This window comes from Cyprinodon variegatus, unplaced genomic scaffold (genome assembly GCF_000732505.1).
Source record: "Cyprinodon variegatus isolate N-32 unplaced genomic scaffold, C_variegatus-1.0 Scaffold93, whole genome shotgun sequence".
Lineage (NCBI taxonomy): Eukaryota > Metazoa > Chordata > Actinopteri > Cyprinodontiformes > Cyprinodontidae > Cyprinodon > Cyprinodon variegatus.
In genome coordinates this window covers 1,172,091-1,196,812 of record NW_015150546.1, presented here as the reverse complement: position 1 = coordinate 1,196,812, position 24,722 = coordinate 1,172,091, and the positions used below count along the sequence as shown (strand labels likewise).

The window sequence follows — 24,722 nt, the reverse complement described above, 5'->3', positions numbered from 1 at the left end:
ATTGAGCCAGAGTGAAGTCGATCAGTTTCTACTCCGTGCATGCTCCCGGTGAGGGTAGCCCAGCCCCAGCAGTAATAGTTTAGCCTTCCTGTTATCTGTACTCCATTTCTCTCCCTCAGCCTGAATGATCTAGCCTAGTAAACTAGTCCCACCCACCAGCGGCCAAAATCATTTTTTCCTGCGAGTGGTCTAGCCTCGATCAATGCCCCAGGCCCTAGAACAGGTGGGCCAATCAAAACGCAGAGATGTGTTTTGAATTTCTGCATGCAAAGAGGGCGGAGGTTTTGAGGGTGTGACGACAAAGCTGTGCGATGCTGGAGAAAGCACAACAAGGAAGATGAACGGTTCTCATTTGGCTCAGCTTTGGAATCAGTTTTGGAAGGATTAGACTTGGGGTTTTCATTGAAATGTGAGCAGGAAGAGGTTCTACGCTCATTCATTTTTAAGAAGGACGTATTCGCTGTTTTACCGACAGGCTGTTTGTTAAAACTCCCCCACCAGCTTTCTCTCACGCTTCCTATGTCTTAGTCAGTTGCGCTCATTGGTCAGAGCGTTGGCCAATAGGCACAGACATGGTTTAAAAAACAGCGAGTTCTCATCAACAATCTTCCGATGTCTCATTCATTGAGGCCAGACTAAATTACACATTTAATCTCACATTTAGTCTGGTTTATCAGGCTATGAATGAACTGCAGTCGTGTCTAAAATGTACTGAATTATTTCATCACAACAAATAAATACAGAGCTGACACTGAAAGCAGCTAAGTTCTTCTGAAGAGTTTTGTTGTAATGTGCTGGTAGCACTTATTTTTGGTGTTCACTGCTGCAAGGAAGACTTTTTTTTCTCTTGTTTGTTTCAAACTGACAGCCACCATTCATGCTGATCGAGCTGGCATTCATTGCGTTTCTTTATTTATTATGATGACTAATAAAATAACAGGTCAATGTCAGTTTTTGTTGTTAATTTCTTGAACACTGCTATAATGGAGTGTCCAAGCCAGTGAAACCTGGTGTGCACTGAATCTCTGAGACCCCTCCTTATGGCTGCCGTCGCCAGTATTTCTGCAGCCCTCATCGCCTCGGGCTGAGCTGAGTAACTGAACAGGCAGAGGAAAAAGCTGGGAGCAAGCAGCTTGCACTGTCACAAAACGTAATGAAGTGGCACATTACCACGAGGCACAGTCCTTTCTCTAAATGCATTCGCGTCTCCCTCCACTCCAATTATTGCCTGACTGACTCTTATTTGCCCTCAGTGTGCCAGGCCAGGAGAAGCAGTAGGAAACGTCTCGAGGCTTTAAATGAGCACAGACTCTTAATTTATTTGATGGCAGGTGTTTTATAGCTGCCTGTCTAATGGTGTTTTAATGTACCTGCTCATTAATTGGCTCATTGTGCTTCAGTTGTTGTCTTTTCTTACTCTAAATGAGCTGTTACATTTCAGATCCACAAGTGGTTTCCCGTTTTGCAAGGGTGTCCATCATGGAGGTTTTCAGACATGCTGAGCTGAAACTAGACCTCAAACATGTCAAAGAGTTAACCTCACTGACATTTTTTTTTTTTTGTTGGAATCTCCTCCTGAGTCATGTTTTCATCAGTGTCCGATGCCTCGTTATCCCAGGGGACGATCGCTAATTGGCTTCACACTGACTTCCTGGATTTATGAGACCGTTTTAGCTCAACACAGAAGGAGAGAGAAACGGAGACATTTCTCTGTGCTTATGGTCAGAATCCATCAGTCTGTTTGGTTGCTCCTGCCTTGCAGAATCCCCCCTTCCTCCGAATGCCGCAGGCATGCTTGTAACACTTCCACAAACGCAACTCAGGCATGAAATTACACATGCTTCAGAAACACTTGATTTTGGATTTCCTTCCTCAAAGCATGTACATAGGTCAAGCTTAGGGGATTACTTTCCTACATATTTCATTGATGCATATGAGCATTGAATCTTATAATGACCCTCTGCAAATGATTGTAATTGTATTTGTAAGAAAGGAAGCAAAGGGATAACAGAAGGCTGAATCATCCTTCAACAAAACACTGTTTGGCACGTCTTGATCTGCTGCAAGGGGATTAGCTAACAAATAACCCATTCATTTCTAATTCCTGAAATAATCTGTAGGATCCTGCTTGTAGCTCTTCTTCCAGATGTTTGGCTGCAGATCTGCTTTTGCAGAGATTGTTGATAGGCCTTATCCTAATTCAATCAGCTTCGATGATTCATTTCTCTACCAAGTGTGAAAGCTGGCAAAACCTTCCTCTAAAAAGATATTTATTTACTCATTTTGGACTTATTTTCTAAAGCTGCGAATAAAACGGCTACATATATAAAGAGGAGCAAGAAGCCTGCTTCATGAAGCTCTATATACAGTGTTTTTTTATAAAATAACTCAGATGATGGAACTTTATTACAGAAGAACATCCCAGACAGGTTTGATTAAAAAAAAGTTGTTCGAGGTTTAAAGCAGGCCTAACTTATAAAGCTTTGGGCTTTTACCAGAGTACTTTACAACTACAAACCACTGAGGCATTTCTGTTCACATAAACTGACAGGCCAGGCTAGGAGAGCATTAATCAGAGAGGCAGCCAAGAGGTAAGACTGACTTACGCCGCAAACAAGCATATCAGTCTGGAAAGGAGCGGGTAGAGCCCAACTTCAAAGGCAGGACTTTGGTTGAACTAACAGGATTAAAATGGATACGATGCTAAAATGACTTCTTCTTTTTTAAACAAAAAGCCCTCAGTGCAGCCAGGAAGCTGCAGCTTATTTAGCATCCTATGTAAAACAGCGATGGGCATTCATGAGGCTTACTCCGACATGCATTAAAGGGGTCATAGAATGATTCTATAGGGTATTTGGTGCTGGTCCTTAAGGTCTCTGAATAGGGTGTGTAATATTGGTTGGGCTGAAATTGGCATATTTGCTGTTCTTTGAGCCCTAATGCAAGACTGGTTTAAAAACCCTATAATGAAACAACAGGTTTTCTTCCTTTTATGGTATGCTGATGAATATTTAGATGAGCCGTGAGCTGATTGGTTGGTTCACAACGAGCAAAGCTGCTGAGCAAAGACGCATCATAGCAACAAGCACTCCATCACTGAAACATCAAATTGTTGATATGGTAGGGTGACCAGACTTCCTCTTTTTCCCAGACATGTCCTATTTTTCATACCTAGAAAAATGTCCGGGGGGAATTTCAAAAACTTCCGGGATTTTGGTCAACTACGGTACACCGCATAGACGAAACAGGGAGCCAGTGGGGGACGGAGCGACCAAACCCGACCCGGTATTTGTAGCCTTGACAACGGCTTTCCCCTGCCTGCCCGGTAAGGCGGCGGCGGGAAGGTAAGGCAGGCGCGGGGAAGCATACCATCACCGGGTTGGGTTCGGTCGCTTCGTCCCCCGCTGGGGCCCGGTCCATCAGAAACCCAAATCTGGTCACCATAGATATGCTAGCATTGCTATCAACATCTTAGCGACAAAATAATACTTACAGCTTGCGGTAGTGATGGCCTTATGGTCTGAACAGCCCCTCGTTTCAGTAAAAGAAGTTTAGCAAATCCTGCTTTAAACGGTCCAAGATTTTGAAAACTGTCTTCAGTAAAATGCTTAAAGCAAATGAACAGCTGAGCATCAAACTTTGCAGGGATCTTCTGATAGACAAAAATAATCCATTTCTGTCGAGTCTTCGGATCCTTGGGAAGACTGAAAATGTTTTCCTTTCTCCATGCAGCCTGGAACACTGCATTTATGCCTGTGGTTCTGGCTCGTTTTCAATAGAGAAACTGCCTGCTTTATAATTCTTGTAGAAGTAAACCCAACTGTAGGCTAAACAGCTAAACTAGTTTCTTACATCTACCTATATTCATTTTCTTGGGCCAGAGAACCAGTGGGGTGGTCTGTATGTCAATTTCGGGGCGTTAGAAAAGTACAGGCCAGAACCAAATAAGTCCACATCCCCGAGTTTACGTCAATTCAGTGCTTCGTTTGAATTTGCCCGTTTTATGGTTTAGAACTGTGACATTTGCAACAAAAGGTGTTGTTGATGGGGTTTGAACTTCTCTGTACGTCCATTTCACCCACTGAACTATCGTTATTCATCTATGACAATGTAAGCTCAGTTTTGCATTCTATGACCTCTTTAATCAAAGCTAACTTGCACTTTGGGTTTACCTTGCAAGAAAGAAGAATTTGCACTAGATTTGTGAATTCACAAACTCCTGAGGATACTTCTTTCCAGAAGCCAACAGAAATGTTCTCGACCAATGGGATGCAGTGATGTATTGGCGGAAGTAAAACAAAAAAAAGTAAAACTAACATGGCTGCACCAGTTTTAGCGAGAATACATTATTGCTTTTTTGAAAACCTAGAAAAAGGATGTGAATTTTGCTTTTGTGGATGGGAAGATGGTTGCGCGTCTTATTAGCTAACCCTTCAACCTGTGAAACAAATAAAGCTGCTACTGCTGTTGAAAACTCAACATGGGAGGAAGGTCAGCTTAGACAATTTTACTAAATATGCCTCCCTTTTCACATGAGCTTTTAAAGATCAATACATGTAGTTAAATTTGAATTCCATATGGTATCAATCTGGCTTATGTTAGCTTAACTTTTGGCATGATTTTAATAAAAAAAAATATAACGGTCAAGTGCTCAAAATAATTGTTTTTTCATGATTTGGTCCTTTTAAAATCAAAGATTATTCAAAAGTTAAAATAGTCCAAAGTTTGAAAGTGTCTGGTCTTCACATAAACTTTTTAAACTATTTTAACTGAACATTCTTAAAAAAAGAAAAAGGAATAACCAGAATAAAGCCCACCACACTTCTTTGGCTTACATTATTAAACCCTGTAATGCATGTAACCATGCATTCCTTCCACTTCCACTAGTTGATCTTTCGCATGGAGCCCCAATGAAATACCCAACAATTTGTGGCCATAAAGTGACAAGATGTGGAAAAATTTTCTAAATGTAAATACACTTAAAGGCAATGTACGTCATTATAAAACCACAGTGTTTATTTCATTGCAGAGTAAAAAAATTATATCTTTAAAAGCCTGTATGAAATCAGCAGGACGTTCTGCAGAACGAGTGTAGCTCAGTTTTGATTGCAGCGTGTGGGAGTTAAGTTCATCTCAGAGCTCCGATGCTGCAGAGGTGTTAGGCTTGGATTACAGAACTTCATTTTTTTAAGAAAGAAGGACAAATTACTTGATTGCACTACAAAACGCTTTGATGTCCGGGGGTGTTTGTGAATTCTGGAAATGTTACATGTAACTATCACAAAAACTGAACTAAACCTGGTGGAGCAAGCACTCTAGGTGAACAAACCACCACATTTACCAGTAGCCAAAGCATTAAACTAATATTTTTAGATGATAAAGATGGTGAAGAGGGTGCTTCCGTTTGATCAGTCTATTGTCTTATAAAAGCTTTAAACGGAGTGGCTGTGCTTGGAGAAATGGGAAAAGTTCTCACACATTCATGCGTTCTGGATGTTAAGCAGTACTGTTGCTCTTTCATGCAAACTGCAGAGTGACTTCATTCATTACAAATCATCCCATGATTCACAAATCCCCACATCCTCTGTGGGGTTTCAATTCGCTTTTGGTTTTAAAGTACTTTTCAGAAATGCCGTCTTTAAGTCAGACTGAGGCGAAATCAAGTCATGCTTTTCTGTTGGTGACATTTTTGTTGTGCCTTTTTTTTTTTACTGTGAGGAGAGGAGGTTTTTAAAAAGAGGTTGGTGCTGCTGCAGGAGAGAAGCAGCCTGTGTGCTGCAGTTTGATTGTCGGCAGTGAGGCTTTTGGTTTTGCTGCTCATAGACTAAAGGAGAACGACTCCACATCTAATGCTTTCCAGAGACAGCTTTTTATTTTCTCTCCTTGAAGAAGCTGTACCTTATGAATCACGTCCCCCCTTTTTTTAATATTGTTTTATTGAAAAATAAACTCTTAAGGTTTTTGTAAGCTCAGACCTGCTGCTTTTATGAAAGGGAATTTATCGTAGACTCTAATGGTGGTCCTCTTTTAGACTTTAGGCTGTTGCAGAATTTCACCCTCAAATAAAATGCCTAATGTTTAGTCAAGCAAAGGAACAGAATAGAAAATGAAAAGAAATTATAGAAGAAACTATTTTTTTAATAAATGTCATATTTTTATAATTTATTTCTGTTTAAATGTAACATTGTTACTATCTGTTACAGGCACCTTTGTTTTGAAAAGAAAATCTTAACAGCAGAACGTGACCTTTAAAGAAAGGCAAATATGTCGTCATTGCTTAGGGAATAGCTGCAGTAAAACAGCTACTGTCATTAGCTTAGTGGATCTACAGGCAGGGTAACATCTGGAACAGAGAAAACCACAGCTGGGCTGTGTAAGGTTAGAAGGACAGATGAAATAACCTGAGAGCTTCGTTTGAAATTTGCAGCAGCTTTAGATAACCAAGTTTTCATGACTAGTAGTCATCATCTACATACAGTACCACTCGGTTTCCAGGAAGCATGTCAGAAGGAATGTATGTTTTGTCCCACTGTTACAAAATTGTTCTGGTGAAGTTTGCTGAGGTCTTCAAGGAGTTTAGCCAATTTTGAAATGTCTTCCTTGGTCAAATAAGATTAAAACAGAGGGAACAACACCAGAGGTGGGTAGTAACTATTTACATATTCTCAGTTACATGTACTTAAGTAAATTGGTAGCAGTTTTACTGCTTTGCTACCTATCGTGAGTGACTTCACTCAATGATTAAAATGTTTGTTTTAAACCAAAATGCCTCATAGAGACAAACACCTACTGTTTTTATCTAGGTGAGATTTAATTTTGTACTCTGGTTTCATTGGGTTGATGTTATTTTCTCCCTGCTGATGTTTGCCTTGCCTTTTGGAGTTCTAGTGTATGCTCTGTATCTTGTTACTTGAAGTACCGTAATTTTCGGACTATAAGCCGCACCTGAATATAAGCCACAGAAGCTAAATTGCATGATTTGTACATATACAAGCCGCACTGGACTATAAGCCGCAGGTTTTTTATGTTTAATTACCATATAGGTTTGTGCACAGAGAGGATTGTCGGGAAAGAGGCAACTGTTTGGGGAAGCTCCTATTTGTTAACATTTCAACACAATTGAATTGAGACAATTCTTACTGCTGGCGTCTCCAACGTCTCACCATTGACTCGTTGATTCCAAGGTTACGTTTCAACCTATGTTTTCCATAATGAGGGTGTCACACAAACTGTCTTGCACTCGCAATGTCCGTCTTTCTTGGAGTCTGCTTCCGGAGGACGTCCGCATTCCCATGCGCAAGGCTACTTGTGTGTTGAAGCAAATGTTACGTCAACATGGTGGATGGTAAAATCCATAGATTTAGGTCCCGTATTACCCTAGTGGCCGTTAGCTGTAAAAGTCCATAGATAAGCCGCATTGTTATATAAGCCGCAAGGTCGAAAAAATTGTCGGAAAATGGGGAAAAAGTCGCGTCCGAGAATTACGGTAAGTTACCCCAGTGATTCCCGATTTCCCATTCCTGGGGTCCGCGAGTGCATTGCAAGGAGGTACGTGAAAAATATTTAATTCTTTAGGTAGTAAAATAAAATAGAATTGGAAAAATTAAAGTTTTTGTCAACCAAAAAAGTTATTTTTTCTTTGAGTTCACCTTCAGCTGTGACACACATGAAAAGCAAGCAGAGGAACAGCCTGGTATCTGTTGATTTTCACACTTAGCTATCAGAGCTCATCGAAGCAGCTCAGGTGTCTTGATGGGGAAAAAAAAAAAGGAAAACTAATAGTTTTTTATTCTGTATTTTGTTCCCAATTCATCACGATTAAATGTGGTTATTGGGGAGTTACTCAGAGGAGTTCCAGTTTTATAAACACAACTTTATAGTATAAATTTTGTTTTTATTTCTATTCCGTACTGACGTCCAGGCAACTTATTTATGTGTTGTTTTTGATTTTTTGAGATAAAAAGAATAAAATGCCTAATGCTATTTTCAGACCGCAAGCGCTGGAAGCAGCAAAAAAGCTTCTGCTGCTTGTTGTTTGCAACTTGTACATATTAAGGTCCGATGCGCGTCAAGTACAGCTTTGACGCTCCTGAAGCGCCTCCAGTAAAGTTTGTCCAGATGCGTCTGATGCTCCTGTGTTCAATGACAGAGAGCGGTTTTGCTATATTTGCTGTTATAATTGGGTAAAAAGTAGTTTTAATATGTTTTAAAGTGAGAAAGTCCACCTGAAAATATAATCTGTGCACTTAATTCATCAAGATTAAGATCCTGCCTTCAAGTATTATTTTCGCTATTAAGCTATTTTCCGCTACTATACGCAGTGCGGCGGCTAAAAGTTTTTTTTCATGCGTGTAATCCAAACTGCAGGCACCAGAATAATAAAAGCGCTCATATTTTGACATTTTAAGTTAATTTAGGCCTTAATAGACAGTTTCAGAGGAGTGATCATAGCGATCTGCATCAGCTCTGATTGGTTGATGTGGGACGTCGAGCAACACATTTTTCAAACTTCAGCAGCTGCTGCTTGTGCAGATACTCAAAAGCTTATTAGGCACCGCTTCACCTGCTTCGATGCTGTAAGATCTGCTGCTCCTGCTGCTCAAAATGTGCTGCAGGACCCTCTTGATTCGCCTAGGTGCACATAAACCTTAGACTTTGCATGTAAACCAGCTGCTTCTGCAGCATGCGGTCTGAACGTAGCATAAGAATTAAATGCTCAAGTTTAAGTAAAGTGGTCTTTATTTTATATTCAGTTATTGCACATTCCACTTTTGGACAATCATCTAAACCTTTTACTGAGGGGGGTACTCTTGGTAAGGCAAAATTCACAAAGGAATACACAAGGTTACACAATATTGTAACCTATATGCACAACATTAATTAGGTATTGATTTCATAAGATTTTAGCAAAAATAAAGTCTGAAAAGTGTTTTTTCTACTTGAAATAGTTCTTTTGTAATTATTGCATTCTTTTTCTGATTCATTGGAACTGCAGTTTGTATATAACTTCACTGGCTGTGTAAGTTTGCATCATTTGTAAAATATTAAATCAGCTCTAATGATGAGTAGTAACTACTTATTTCTCTGCTTTCTCCCTCTTACTGGTGTTAAAATTTTCTGTAGTAGTGCTATTTTCAGTTTAGTACAACTTTACCCACCTCTGCACACTACACAATTTTCCTCACTGTTAATCTGCTCCCTAAAGTGAGAAAGTCTGGAGTAGTTGTGGTCAGTCAGCAGGACAAGTAGGCACAAAAATCTGTTTGAAATGGGACAAAGATCGGGGCCAGCAAGTCTGACAGAAAAAAACGACCCAACCTCAATGTTATTAAAAAGAATAGGGGAAAAAAGAAGAAAACGGGTTTGAATTCTTTCTCATGAATCTGAACATCTGAACAAAGCACCAACCTGCTTGCTCTCACCTGTGACCAACAGCCAAAGGAAAATAGAGGCTGGAGTATTTTTATTTTTTTTTCCTCATAAGCTTGTATTACAAAACATTATTGGGAAAATAAATAACTTCAGTTGAAATAATAAAAACTATCACCTAACTACTTCCGTTCATTTAGTAATAAAAACAATTCAAAAGCAACAACAGCAGATGTTTAGAAAATATTTATATTAAAATAAATAAATTCACTTATAGCCCTTAAATGTGACGAGAACTATTGTCAAAATGAAATGAATCATTTTCTTCCTTTCTTATTCCTGATGTATATTTTTACTATCCTGCCCAAACGTTATGCTGCATTTTAAGATGAGACATTTGGAAATTGAAACCATTGATGGTCATCAACACCTCAAATAACTGTTCCAAACTTTTAACATGAGTGTAACACAATGTAACACAATATATGTAAACACTAGGCCGCCACTTCCTGTACATCGTGTTACTGTAATTAAGAAGAGCCTTCTTACTCACAGAACTGCCAAATTTGACAGATGAAATCTTTAGTGAAATGACAAGCATGGTTAAATTTTTGAATTTACTGAAGCAACTGAAAGAGTTTCAAACACAATTCAAGTTTTTGTATCCTTAAAGGGGAACTTTTTTTTACATTTGGCCCTTGATTTTACATTATTACATCATGTTCTACTCACCCATATAAGTTTTGTGTCATTTGGAGCTGTTCTGAAGATATTCCATTAGGTTATATCCAAGTAACGTCTTCCTATTGGCAGCGAGTTGAAGGCACAAACTGAACTGTTCATAATTTATCATTTATGGTACACCAGCATTCATCACATGTAGGCGAATCACTGTCCCCCAGACATCCACGGTTATATTTTTTATATTAATATTTTTTTAAAACAAAGCGGAGTGTGTATGACGTCGTCCGTGCACGGTGGCTACCATTCCTTCATTCGGTTCGCTGAACTGCTGCTAGTTTTCCTCACATGCCTGGAAGATGTCTAGTGCTACTACCACAGATGATCTCGCTCTCGAAATGGAATGGAACGATTCAGATTAGCTAGCTGAATGAATAGAAGGGGTAGAGCGTAGCCGCCTGTGGCCCTGGCTGCCTGTCACAACTCCAGTCCGCATGCACGGATGACGTCATACACACTCCGCTTTGTTTTTAAAAGATGTATATATAAAAAATATAACCGCAGATGTCTGGGGGACAGTGATTCGCCTACATGTCATGAATGCTGGCGTACCATAAAGAATAAATTATGAACAGTTTAGTTTGTGCCTTCAACTTGTTGCCCATAGGAAGACGTTACCTGGATATAACCTAACGGAATATCTTCAGAACGGCTCCAAATAACACAAAACTCATATGGGTGAGTAGAACGTGATGTCATAACAGAAAATCAAGGGGCCAATGTAAAAAAAACGAAGTTCCCCTTTAACATTGAGACTGTATTGGGTGCTGCAGCTTCCTGCCTGTAACTCTGTAACGGTAGCCGTTCAGCTAAAGCTCCCCTCTCTCCCAGCCAGATAGCCATTTAGGATCAAGGAAAGCAACTTTTAAAGCAGTAGAAACACTTTAAAATAGTTTCTTTTTCATATCAAACTGACTACTGTAGCTAGCCAAATGGTCAAATACCCCTCTATTTGCTCTAACCTTATGAAATATTGGCAGAAAGGACTAAATAAAGAAAAAAAAAATATATATGCTTCAGCAGTGAAAGATTAATTTCTTTGAAGGCTTTTTATACATCAGTAATAGAGGTTTTTCTATATGAAACATTTTTTTACTGGAAAGTCCAGACTTAAATGTCTCCATAGGAGCTGCAGTGAGTCTTAGAATAAATTTAGCCTTAACTCGGTGTTTGTCCAATGTGAGCTGAATCAATAATACCTTTTGCCTTATTTAGTTTTTGCTATTGATCGTCCTTCTTAAGGCTTTCTGGGACTTTTCTTAAGTGAGCTGAAAGTCTCTTTTCTCCAACAGCTACCCTGCTGTCTGTGACTTTCTACAACACAATAACTTATTATCCATCATCCGGGCCCATGAAGCACAGGACGCTGGGTGAGTGTTATTGCTTTCTTTGTCTTTTCACATCACACTGTCACATAGCCGAGTGGCTGAGGGCAGGGAATGAAATGAAAAGTCTCAGGAGGTTTCTTTAAGCCTGTCTGGGGAGCAGGATGGGCGCAGTGTGAACTTTGGGTTAATCCGAGAAATGAAAATGAAGCCAGCTCTGGAGAGCGAGCAGGCCACATGTGATGCAACACGGATGAGTCATGCAGGCATCGCTGAGCTCTGATTCAAAAAGTTAAGGTTGACGGGAACTCGCAGTTACAGCTGCAACATGGTGAAAAGGAGACCCAGCTGGACGGGAAGGTTTTCCCTCGATTTTAAGATGATGAATTCTTCAAAGAAAGATTGAAACGAACTAAAGAGGCAGGTTATTGGATGTGTGATTTTCTCTATTTTTTTTACCATACACAGAAGGAGTGAAGACTCCTCCCCAGCTAGTTGTTTACCATTTAACTCCCACTGTGCAGTCACATGGGACACCTCCCTGCATCCCAGATGAGACTCTGGCCACAATTCTAATTGTACTAGTCTGCATCATTTATGTCCGCCAAAACATAAACAAGAAAACATTTACGGACACATGGAGCATGTTGGAAACCTCATGCAGCAGCTGGACTCGGATATTGACAGTTTATCCAGAAACTCTGCACTTTACAGCTATATCCCATTACTTCTGCCTTGTTTGATTCGCAACACTGGGATCTGCTCTCCTGAGAGGTGTCCACAGACATCAGTTTGAAACAAACGCAGACCCAAAGTGAAAACAAAAGAGCCATAAAAACGTCAACACTGATCCCATCACGGCGGCCCTATTTGACCTGAAAGTAACTCAACGCTTTTCTTTCTGACATTTCAACAGATATCGCATGTACAGAAAGAGTCAGACCACTGGCTTCCCTTCCCTCATCACCATCTTCTCAGCTCCAAACTATCTAGATGTCTATAACAACAAAGGTAAGTCTGCAGAGGCTTTGCAGGTTGAGTGACCGTGTCGAATTAAGGTTCTTTGTTTGAGATTAGCTGGTTTTAGAACATTTTTTAAGGATTTATACCATAACTTTTGGGTGAAATTTATGTCTGATCCTGTTTATTTTTTTCCTGAAATTATAAACCAGATTATAAAGTACTAAACGCGAATTACCTATGTTGTCTCATTGCTATCTATACGTTTGTAGGACATTTTAAAGCCCCAGTTTGGGGCTGTACTAAATGAATTATAAATGATCAAGAGGAGTACGCTGGTGCCTCAGCATTAAGCATGAAAGAACTACTACAGCCGTCTGCACAAGTTGAACTCTGTCAGGTGATGAGTAACAGAACGATATATAATTCAGATTATTTTTTTAAGAGAGGTGGCTGACATGTAGTTTAAACATAACTATTGTATAAGAAAGGTTTTAGCTTTAGAAGGCTCTAGTGATTAAATCACAAAGAGAAACTGGCTTTACTTTAGCCCATTCTTTCTGACGAGAGGAAGGGAAATCGATCCGTATCACCTTTGACAAATCTGCGGATATAACGATGAAACTCATGGAAAATCTCTCCTGAGATAAGGCTGGAAGGAGCATAAGTTCACCTGCTGAAATGACTTCTGGAAATAATAAAAGCAACTTGATTACTGTTGCAACAGAGCTAGTCTCTGCTGGACTACACTGCCCTGTTTCTTACATTACTGTAAAATAAGTATGGTGGAAGATTTTGCAGAGTTTTTGAAAAGACTCGCCTTCTCCACTTAAAGAACAAATGCACATGCCCAACCCCGTACCCGGTCCGGAAAGGGAACGCCTAATAAACACGTGCAAGAGCATACAGGAGCACATTTCTCCTCGTGCACGCTCTGTTTCAAAGTTGCTGTTTGCATCACTCATACATACTTACTTTACAACAGAAGATTTTACATTTTTCCACTATGTCAGATTCAGCCCATTTTCAAAGAACCTCTGTGAGAAAGGTGAGCCTCAATGACTGGCTGAAACTGTAGCTCACCACATATTTACGTTTAAAATTGCGCATGCACAGAAAAAGCAAACTGGGGACGAGCGCGTAGGACGGCCTTACGTAAACATATCCCCAGAATGATTGACAATTAGGAGGACCACTTATCTTGATGATCCAACTGGAAAAAGAACATCCTCCACTATACCTTTAACTATCATGACTTTAATGAATGGGCTCTCCTCCTGGTAAAAGCTACATAGATGTAGACTCTCTTTTTCACATGGTTCTTGCCTGTTTTTTTTTCCTTGCTCACTTTCTCTTCCGTTTCACTGGGAAAAGAGGCATAGATGGTTAATTTCGATAGAAAACTGCAATTAGAATGATCTATGATCATCTTTGTGTTTGTGTGTTATATACTCCTCACACATATGCAGGTGAATTGTGTGTAGATAATAAATTTGTCCCGTTCCTGTTATAGTAATCAAACATTTTAACATGACACAGTGTCTTTCATTGGATGCACCACAATCTATTTATCTCTCTACTTTCATATTTAATGTGATTGTTATTAGTTTTTGGCACAATATAACATTTAGAAAGTAATACTTGAATTTTTCATAATAAGAACCCCAATTAGTTAGATATATCCTCTTTCAAGGCTTCTGATTAATATTTTGATATAAAATCTTTTTCATAAAAGAACAACACAGTGTTGAGGTGCAGTTTTAGATGGATTTCATAGAAAATGTAAATATAGGCTCTTATGAAAATGCGGCTCTTCTGTTGGGTGATCTGGCATTTCCACGGCTCTAGCTGCTTGCTTGGCCACTATATAACATTTCCCAGACCTTAGCTTTCATTTCTGTCCCCACAGTTGTTGTTTTTGTCTGTTGTCAGACCTTTGTCTCCAACCTTTGTTTATGCCCATATATAGAACACAGACACAATTAAAAGCACTTTGGAGAGGACTGAGCAACCTGACACCTTTCTCTTTAATGGTTTCTGCATCATAATCATACATAACCTCTTGGTGATCCTACAGAGAATAGAAGTGCCTCTTATCCATCGCTCAGCTCAGGTGGTTCACATCATTGTGTTGTAAAATAGCCTGATCCTTTTTAAGTTTTCGCGTTCTGGTGCCTATTAGGCGCCGTCTCTGCAACGAGCATGAGCCTGGGTTGGCTTTGTGCTGCAAGTCGGGCAGTATCTGCTCTTGCTGGGTGGGGTGGGATGCAGGATGGATGTGGTGTTGGGCCAAGCACAGGAAATAGAAATGGGAGGAAAAGAGCGATGAGGCTGGGGCATGCTGTTTTGCAACCCCTCTCTGTGATGAAATGCCATAACACTGCAGTTTTGCTGCTGTAAAGGACACTTACCACAGGAGCTAGAGCCTTTCCTTTTCTCCTGGCCTGTTAGCAAGTATACAGTTTTTTAATATCTGCTTTTATCACTTACAGTCCTTTTTATTTGTATTTCTTATTTATTTTTCTCACAAGTTTTGTCCTTCACAGACCTAGAAATAGCGTGCAGAAATATTGCAGCTGTCAGGGTGGTCATTTATCTTGGGGAACATTTTTGTTCCAAGTAGTCTTGAAGTCAAAGCAATGCAAACACACACTGGTGACAGGCATGTATTGGTTGAAGGTTTGGCTACTTACCACTTGGAAACATCGTTTGCATCCTTTAAATGTGGTTTGCAGAAGTTGAAATATCTCCTTTTGGCTGCCAATTCCTTTCTGAACCGAAGTGTTATCAGACGGGGGAAGATTGCTGTTCGCGTTTTGGTTCTTAAATTCTTATCTTTTAACTTTCTGTCAAAACTTTCTTTTTACTCATCTGTTTTCTTTCGTATTTGTTTATTTAGATTTTTTTGTCTCTTTATCTAGTTGTGGTCTCGTAGTGATTGTCTGTCCTGTTTATATTTTTATTTGCTGAACCTAATCATATGAAATGTCATCTATAAGGGAAGTTTGTTTTATTGATATTGCTAAAAAAAAACTTTTAATAAGCTGCCCTTCAAAATGTCATTAACCCAGACCCCAACTATTAACTGTTTCTAAGTATTTTGTGTAAGAGCAGTAATGCAATGAGACAAACCGTAGGAAAAGAACATATTATTTCCTTCTCCTGAGATAAAAAATAGTTTGAGTTGTTTTTAAGTTAAGTTTTGATTTTTTTTTTAAATTCTTTTTCACCCCATGAGATACTGTTGACAACAAGAAGTGCAAGACTGTGACTGGAAGGAAATGTTTGGTTTTGAAAATTCTTTTTAACAAATTTGAATCTTACAGGTTTGTATTTAACCCCCTCAGAATCAGACAGATTGGATCAAGAGTGTTATTGAACATCAGAGTTCTGGTTTTGAAAAATATTCATTATTTGATTTAGGCTTAACTGGGCTATTAGAAAGGATAAAACATATTTGTGGGGCTCTGGCTGTATGTTAATGGCTGTCTGTCCAAGTCTAAAGCCTTTTGCAGCCTCTAACACCCTGTTGTCTAACAGGCGCTCTATCCCACATGGGTGTGTGTGTATGTATATGTATGTATATGTGTATATATATATATATATATATATATATCACTTTTTTTCAAAAAGCCAGCAAAAACAGTCCAACTGCAGTTAATGGATTTATCACAGTGTCCTCCTGCTTTGGTGTTTCTGTGGAACGGTGAAAGTGCTCCATTATGTCCTACCTAAAGCGGCCTTGATGTGGCCTCCCTCTCATTGCAGCTGCATCAGAGAAGCCAGCTTGTTGAGGTATTTTCAATTAGCCCTCCCCTGAGCACCTTTTAAGTGGTCTCTCAGATTTTTGGCCTTATTCCACATGTTTTCTTATGTCATTTTAACTTTCTTTTCTCTCCCTTAAGGTCATACTTAAATAAATCCTGTTTAAGACTTTGCAGTTTTCTCCCTACTGTTGCATTTGTTTGGGCTTGTGTTGTGACCAAAAATGTGTAAACGAAGTATATTATATCTGTATTCAGCACATTTTGGTTAGTTTTAATAATGAACAATACAGATGCAGTTGGCTAACGGTGTTTCAGTTTTAATTACTGTATTTAATTCAGTTAAAATATTTTCCTCAAATAATTTTTTGTTTATTTTCTTAACCTTTTTGGCCAAAAAGCAACAAGTTGCTCACTAGATGTAAAAAGATGTAAAATCTCCATGTTACTGTATTTTTGTTTGCAAGTTTCTTCTTTATAAAGGAATTGTAAATTCCCTCTCGCTGTTGCTGCTCCTCCACCCAGTCCCTGTATGTGAGCTTCAATAGTAGAACCCAAACCGGCCCAATGAATCGCGTTGCTCTCAGCTTCGTCCACCGACCAGCGTCCCTGTGATTGATGGCCAGTAGAGTGGGCACATAAATCTTAAAGGCGAAAGAGGAGGCATCAGCAGCTCCCATCAATCCTGCATGGATGGAGGTTGGAGGCAAGGCATCAGCCAATGAGACGTCTCCACGTGGGAAGAAAATAATGTGGTGAAAAAAATCCGCCTCTGCTCAAAGTGGAGGAGGCTGGAGTAAATGGAAGTTGTAGCTGAGGCAGAATAATCAAACCTATGAATGATGAGGAGGAAGTGACTCTCTAAAGAAGCCACCTATTGCTTCTTCAGCTGCGGAGCGTTTAAATGTGTCTGTGGGGTGTTCAGGTGTGTGCTGGCTAACCGTCAGTCAAGCAGACCCTCAAAGGAGGCTGTGTTTTAAATGGAAATGCAGCAGCAGGGAAGTGACGGTTTTCCCAGTTTGCTCTGTCACAGTTTGACTCGTGAAACCTCTGCTGTTTAGAAAGAGAGCAGTTGACAGGTTGAGGAAATGCCTCTCAGACTCCTTTCGTATTTAGGAAAAGAATAAAATCAGAATAGTTGAAACTGAAATCTACATTTTAAAAAAAAAGTATGAAAAGATCCCAATGCGAAGAGGACAGGTACTGCTTTATTCTTCTTTTTCCTCGCCGTGTGAAGTGAAACGGAACGGGATGATCAGCCAACGGCTCCTGCCGCTGGAATACAGAGCAGCCCGGAAGCCGGAGCGCTGTGGGGAATTAATTTCTCCCCTCTCTTGTCATCATGCCTGGAAGAGAAGGAGAATATCCCCTGCCTGCAGATGCTCCTCCATCTGTTATATCTCCGGCCCTTGCCGGGCTTCCCTTTTCAGTTTGCTGTAAATAAAACTTTTCACATCGAGTCCAACAAGACAAACCAGAACTTACTGATTGTTACTCAGTCTCTACATGTTCAGCAAGTGAAGATTATTAATTATTGGGTACAACATTTTGTCATGTTGCAGGCTGCAGTGCCTCTGCACCTTTGGTCTTCATTGTCCTGGTGACAGAGTAATATACGTTTGTTATCAAAAGTCTTCAGATATGGTGACCTTTACAAGTTTTATTTGGATGTTTGTTTTCTCTTTATTTAGGCAGGAAGCAAAAAGGCAAAGATTTAGAGATCTGGGGTTGAACCCTGTGTAAAGCCTGTGTATGATGAGCAGTTGCTTCACCACTGTGCCCCCAAACTAAACTTCTTCACCTTTATGGAGCAGAAACCCTGATTGTAAAAATGGTTTAAGCTAGAAGGCTATCTGCTGGCAGCTGCAAAAGGCTTGAGACAGTAGTGCAGGTTTATGTTCCAGCAGGACAACAAGCCTGAATATACAGCCAGAGCTCCACTGCCATGGTTGAGATCAAAGCTTATTCATGTCTTACAGGGGTAAGGGGTCCAGACCCAAATGTTGTAAAGTTTATTTTGCAAGACTTAAAAAAGACCAGGCTTTCAGTCACTTTTTATCCAGTGGGTTTAGGCTTGTGTCTTGTGTTTAAGATGGTGAGGATCCAACAGACCTGCAGCTCTAATTTCAATAAATGGTTCTTCTATAGCAGGTTGAGTGAACTACAAAAGCGCGCCTTTTTTTTTTGTTTTGACTTTATGTAAAACTAAATAAATAAAATATCCACTCCTTTTTTTTTTGGTTATTGCATAAAATCCCATAGAATACATTTTGAGCTGTTGGTTGTGATGCATTATGATGCTTAGAGCAAAGGGTGTGAATTCTTTTAGTAGCCACTGTAAGTACGATAATAAATCATAATCCGAAGGCTCGACTGTTAAAATTCAGCGATGAGGGGTGCAGTAAATGCCTTCCATCCATGGATCTCACTCTTCTGAGGGTCTAGTACTGAATGTAATGAACCCAGAAGACCTGAATGGCCGCCTTTGAATACTAACCAACTGAAACTTTACACTGCAGGCAATGGAGACGGATATGCAGGCAGGATTCGGTGCTGGGGAAAGACGGCGGGAATCTCCCTGTGGTCTCAAAACAGATTCAACAGTGCTCGTTACCAGGGAAACCGGCTGGAGGCACTCCCTATTGAATAATTGATGAGCGGGTATCGCTTTACAATATCTCTCTGTCAGGTTTCAAAGGGTTTGAGCCTCAGTCTCCTTTCTGGGCTTCCAGAGCAGGAGAGACCTCTAGTGGCGGAAATGGAGGGTCACATGAGGCTGCGGCGATAAACAAAGCTGTGCTGGAATTAGAAATATATTTGTTTTAAGGTTGGGAGCTTCCTCATAACAAAAAGAGCACCTGCACGATGCAGGAAAAGATTTGCCTCCCAGTTTCTTTAAAGGGAATCGGATTGGAAGCAGTCACAGCAGGGGAGCTGACCTTTTCTGCTCTTGTCTTGTTTTCCTCTCTCTTGATCTCCATGGCTGCATTCAATCAAGTCGCTTCAACGATGTTTATGCAGCAAAGTGATGTTTATGCAGTGCCTTCCCACATGTGCGGCTGCCTTTAATGCCCGCCAGCGCACCCTCAGCTCTGTCTGAGGGACGCACATCAGACTTCTGTTGGCATTGATGTTAATACCGCATTAATTATACAAGTCGGATGGTTAATCCATTCAGGGAGCTCTAAGTTTGGATTTGAGAAGGTGAAGACAACAGAAGTCCCAGCTTTAAATCTTTGGTTATGGGACTTGGTCTACCAGAACACAATGATATGAATCCCATGGTGGAATCTCCTGGTAAGCAGCCTGGAGAAAAGGCTCTTAAAATGTCTTGGGGGGCTTTGAAGGTCTTTAAAAGCCTTGCTTGAAACGTATGCCTTTTTTATCAGTATTAATCCTGTACTTACACCTGGTCATAAAGACGAAAATAAATAAAATCTATATTTTAACTGCAGGAACTTCCAACCAATGTCCAAAAGACATCGATTGCATTGTTGATGGCTGAGAAACCATACCAATAGATGAGATATGTGCAAAACAGACACATGGAAACATAAGTGAAGGAGTTGTCTTCATGAGGGATGATAAAATATGGAGCAGGAGATTGATGGACGGACAGATTTTGTCCTTGTTCTGATTTACTGAGTGCAAAATATGGTGAATATAACCTTTGGTCGTGAATTGAGGATACAACTAGCTAAAATGAGCCAGATTACATTATCAGCTTTGAAAATTATCCAAGAGGTCAGGAGAGTTTGTTTTTTTTTGCAGTAGTAGTGTCCGTTTTAAAACAGGGGTATCCAACCCTGGTCCTCAAGATTTACTGTTTTAGATGCATCCCTGCTGCAACAAAGGCTGCGTTCACACTGCAGGCCTTGATGCTCAATTCCAATTTTTTTTTGTGAAATACGATTTTTTTTGCCTTTTCCAAATATATGCGACTTGTATGTGATCTCCTGTGTGAACTGCAGTCATACAACGCAAGTGTCCCGCATGCGCAGTAGAGGACGCAATGACGTCACAGGCCAGCTTGCTCCATGTTTATGGAATTGTACGCCGGCGTGCATCTAGTGATCTTTTCCAACCATAAAAACACATTCTTTTCACTATGGTTAAACATAAATACTGCTCTCCGCATCATCATCTGCCATGGTTGTTGTTTTTCTTGCCGCTTCTGCGTAGCAAAGACGCAGAATAGTGACCTTTGTTGGGTATTGATGACGTTCAGGTCGGATGAATGCGACCTGGCCGTTCAGACACAGGTCGCATTTGAAAAGATCAGATTCATATCGGATTCAGGACCACATAGCCAAGTGGCCTGGGTCGCATTGGAAAACATCGGATCTGTGTTGTTCAGACAGCCATGAAAAGATCAGATTCAGCTCGCATATGGGCAAAAAAATCAGATTTGGGTAACTTCAGGCTGCAGTGTAAACGTAGCCAAAGTGAATTCAGATGACTGTATTACCTCTTCAGCAGGGCATTAAGTTCAGTAAATGCCTGTTAATGAGCAATTCATCTGATTAAGCCGTGTTGGATCAGTGATGTATCTAAAAGCTGCAGGAAAGTAGATCTACAGGACCAGGGCTGGAGACCCCTGTACTAAAGGCTCTTTAGATATAGACGATACAACATTCCAGATGAAAGCAGTTTTGACTTTCCTTTAAAGGGTCTCTGTCCTAAAGCCGAGATATAAAGTGTGAAGCTCTATCATTCAGTAGGGGAAACACGGAATAAAGTCCCCGCTTAGCTTGAGGTGGTTAGGGCTTTCCTCAGAGGAGACAGAACGGCAGACCCTCAAGTCTCTCTCCAACAGATGGACAATATGAGGAAGTCATGTTTTTTAACAACTTCTTCATCCTTTAGTTAATTGCTTACTGTATGTCCGGATCAGTTTGATGATGCTAAAGTTGCTTTTATGTCTATCAAACTTTATTGTCTTCGCCATCTTGGTAAAGATCGTATTTAAATAGGTTCTTTGCCAAGTTGTCTATTATGCCAACGCCATGCTCACTTATTCTTTGAGTTCAGGAGACCGTTTAGGTCTAATTTATTTATGAGTCAAAGCTAAGTAGCTTTAACACCAAATGTATTTCTGAAGCTGATCAGGAACAAAGGCTAGATCAAAAAAACTCTCAGAAAGCTAATGGTCGAAAAGATTATAAACACTACAACACAGCCTGCCTGGTTGGAGGCTAATTTTAAAGGAGGGATGACTCAGGAGTTTTGCACTTTGTAGCTCCCCGTTTGTCTTGTTACTTTGCTTCCAAAACAGAGCCTGAAGCAGGAAAGTCCCCCCGTGGTGACCGGGCCACATGGTGTCGGCTTTCGTCAGACTGGCCTTGTGCATCAGAGAGGCCGAGGCTTCTATATGCAGCACAGATATATTTATATTTGGCAGCTCTGGTGGTTGCCCCTACACACTCGCTCTGCGCATTTATCACGGGTGACCTCCCATACACAGTCTGTTTCTACATGCTAAAGCCGCAAGTAGATCATCAAAAAAACATTCAAAGCAAATTACTGCAAATCCGACCTCGCATGGGGAAAAAATCAGCTTGATAATTGCACACCTTCATTGTGACCTCTAAGCTTTACCACACCCACCAGAGTCCATCCTGTTACATGATTAATAGAGCAGCTTGAATAATTCAAAGTGGCTGTGTGGATTCTTTCTAATCATGTTGACAGCAGTAGCAGTTGTTTTCCGGTGTTAATGCTTGTCCCTCTTAAATGTTAAAGCAATCCCCTTGTTTTCTTAAACTGTAATTCAGACAGAAATCAAAAACCAAGGATACTCTCCTCATTAATACAAATTATTATCATATCACAAAGGCACTTTATTAGCATTTTAAGAATATATCTATCTTGTATAAAATTAAAAGCATAAAAGGTTTAATTTTCTGTGAATTTATGGGAATGCCACTTTCATATCACAACCAAAATCACTGCATTTTATCATGATCTTTTATGATAGAATCAAAACAAAGCAGTACATAGTCTAAGTAAATCTATTTATGTATTCAACCCCTTTCAGTTTAATGCTTCCAGATATAATCAGAAAAAAACAGCTCATTTAATAGTTTAATCTGACTGCAGCTCTCATGGTTTTAGATTTGCACTTTTTTTTTTATTCCTGCACAAAAAAATGTACAAATATATCCAAAAGCTTTCGCTTAGGTCTCTCCAAACCAAAGCCCTTTTAGTTCTACATGTTGATTGCGCCCCCTACAGGGTGTAAGGAAAACTGCACATGGCAACTAAGACTCATTTTTTTTGTGGTATATTTTCCAAAGTAACCTTCTTACAGCCCAGGGCTGTCAAAAATCAGCCTTAATACAGTAAAACCCAAATATATACAGAGCTACAATTTTTCTTTTGTGTATAGATTCAGTTGCTTACAGTAATATTCAATTTTTTTTTATTACTTTTAACCAGGAAAAGTACAACTAAACATTGTCACGCTCAGGCAACTGATGCAGTGACAGAGGGTTTATAGCCAAAGGCTACGCAGCCACGGGCACCAGTTAGGTTTATTGTTTTTTTTGTTTTGTTTTGTTTTTATTACCCCACCCTTAAAAAATATTTTGATTTAAATTTATTACACAGATGGAGAAAAATAAAGCATACAAGTTAGAATCTATGAGCAAGGTTAATAAAAACAGGTGTTTAGATTAAACTTTTCAATGTTCAGATTAAACTTTTTAATGTTCACAGTGTTGTTGTTCATTCAGCCAGTGTTTTAGTTTGTTAAGAAAAGAATACTTTAATGTTAGCACTTTGCTTTAAGTTTAGGAATAAAAACAAAAATGTTCTTTTGGGCTGAAACAGTCGGATTAATCATCAGTGTTTGATTGTTGAAATAACCTTCAACTAATTTAGTAATCGATTGATTCACTGGAGTATAGAGACTTTTAAACAAACCAACTGCTTAAAGAGCAACTCTCTCAGTTCATTAATTATGATAAAATTGTATAAAATATATAAACATTTATGATGAAAAGCCTTTTTTGTCCATTAAAATGCTCTATTTAGAACTCCTCACGTTCATTTTAGTGTAACGTCTTTTTTAAATCTACTTTCAATTTCTGATTATTACGAGGTTAATCAGAAAAATAATCATTAGTTGCATCCCTGATCGTTTATCTTTCCAGCATGGTTTTTCTACCATACATATATTTATTGTGCACTCTGGGCAAATTTAACTTGAAAAATGCAAGCAGAAAGTTGCCTCTTTGATTGGTAGAGGTTGCTGACTCTGTAGGTTTGGAGGCGAGTCACAGCCATGCTCCATTTTCAGATGAGGAATTCAGTTTTCAGTGAGATACTGAAAGCTTGGGACATTGTTTTTATACCCAAACTCTGCTCTAAAACCTTCTCCCCAACTTTAGATTGGCGTTATAACTTTACAAAATGTGTGGAAAAAGTTGACCAGCTGTCAGTGTGTTTAACTCTAAGAATAACTTGTATAATAGCGATAGAGATGCTGCCATTTGGCTCGGTATTTAATCAATAAGCAGATGATGCGATTATTGCTGTAATTCTGATGCTTGTGAGGTTTTCTAACCTCGGTTTTCACACCCCGCAGTGTGATTTTTACACCTAATTTATTTCTGCCATCAAAGTGAGATTGACAAAGATGGTGAGAAAAGACAGGCATTTTTTTAATGATTTGTTTATTCAGTTGTCCCTCTTTTTTTTCAACAGTAGTTTATTATGAATCTCTTATATCATTATCAGAGGTTGACTGACAAAAACCTTGAACAGACTCGCTTTTGAATGATGGATTTGGATGTTTGCAGTTGGATAGTTTGCCTGCCAAATAAGTCTCAGTGTTTTCTAATTAAAGCTAAACTCTTAAAACTACTGAGTATTTTTACAACTTTGGCTTGAGAAAATATCTGCCACTGGTTCAAGCCTTTTGAGAGGTATTTAAAGCAACTACAGCATCTTCAGTTTATACATCCGGCAAGAGGTAATTATATTTGCTCTTTTATTGCAGATTTAATTCCTCTAAATACTTGTTTTGCTTCCACAGCGGCTGTGCTGAAATACGAGAACAATGTGATGAACATCCGACAGTTCAACTGCTCACCTCATCCTTACTGGCTGCCCAACTTCATGGACGTTTTCACCTGGTCTTTGCCATTTGTCGGGGAGAAAGGTGAGATCTGCGGACACACCACTGGCTAGATTTAAATGCACTTTCTATCTGAAATCTAGTGAAAGCTGAGATTTTTTTTTTTACTATAAAACTGATTAACTAATGATTTATTGCCATTTCTTCTGTTTTAAATATACAAAATCATCTCACCAATGAAGCCAAAGGGGTTAAAAAATACTCCTCCCACTGATTCATTTCTGTGCATTTTGTATGGCGTCACATTTATATATATACGTATATATTTTTAAAAAAAACATACTCATGTATGATAAACTACTTCTGCGGATGGTTTATCTACCACCTCACAACAAAATCACACATGCGTCAGAAACTGCCACTTCGAGAGGAGAAAATTGCTCTCCGCGCACGCCAGCTCCTCCCACGAGCGTGGGAGCTCAC

The 24,722-nt window shown here is 39.6% G+C and overlaps 1 protein-coding gene across 5 annotated transcripts in view; it reads left to right on the top strand.

Annotated features, from left to right (window-relative positions):
- LOC107084148 (serine/threonine-protein phosphatase 2B catalytic subunit alpha isoform) overlaps positions 1–24,722 on the top strand; it is a 122,611-nt gene that overhangs the window by 80,768 nt on the left and 17,121 nt on the right. For all 5 annotated transcript variants that reach the window (XM_015373841.1, XM_015373842.1, XM_015373843.1 and 2 more), the window contains exons 7-9: positions 11,403–11,480; positions 12,352–12,446; positions 24,198–24,323. In XM_015373841.1, the coding sequence (XP_015229327.1) occupies positions 11,403–11,480; positions 12,352–12,446; positions 24,198–24,323 (299 nt within the window). The remainder of the gene's footprint in view (positions 1–11,402; positions 11,481–12,351; positions 12,447–24,197; positions 24,324–24,722) is intronic.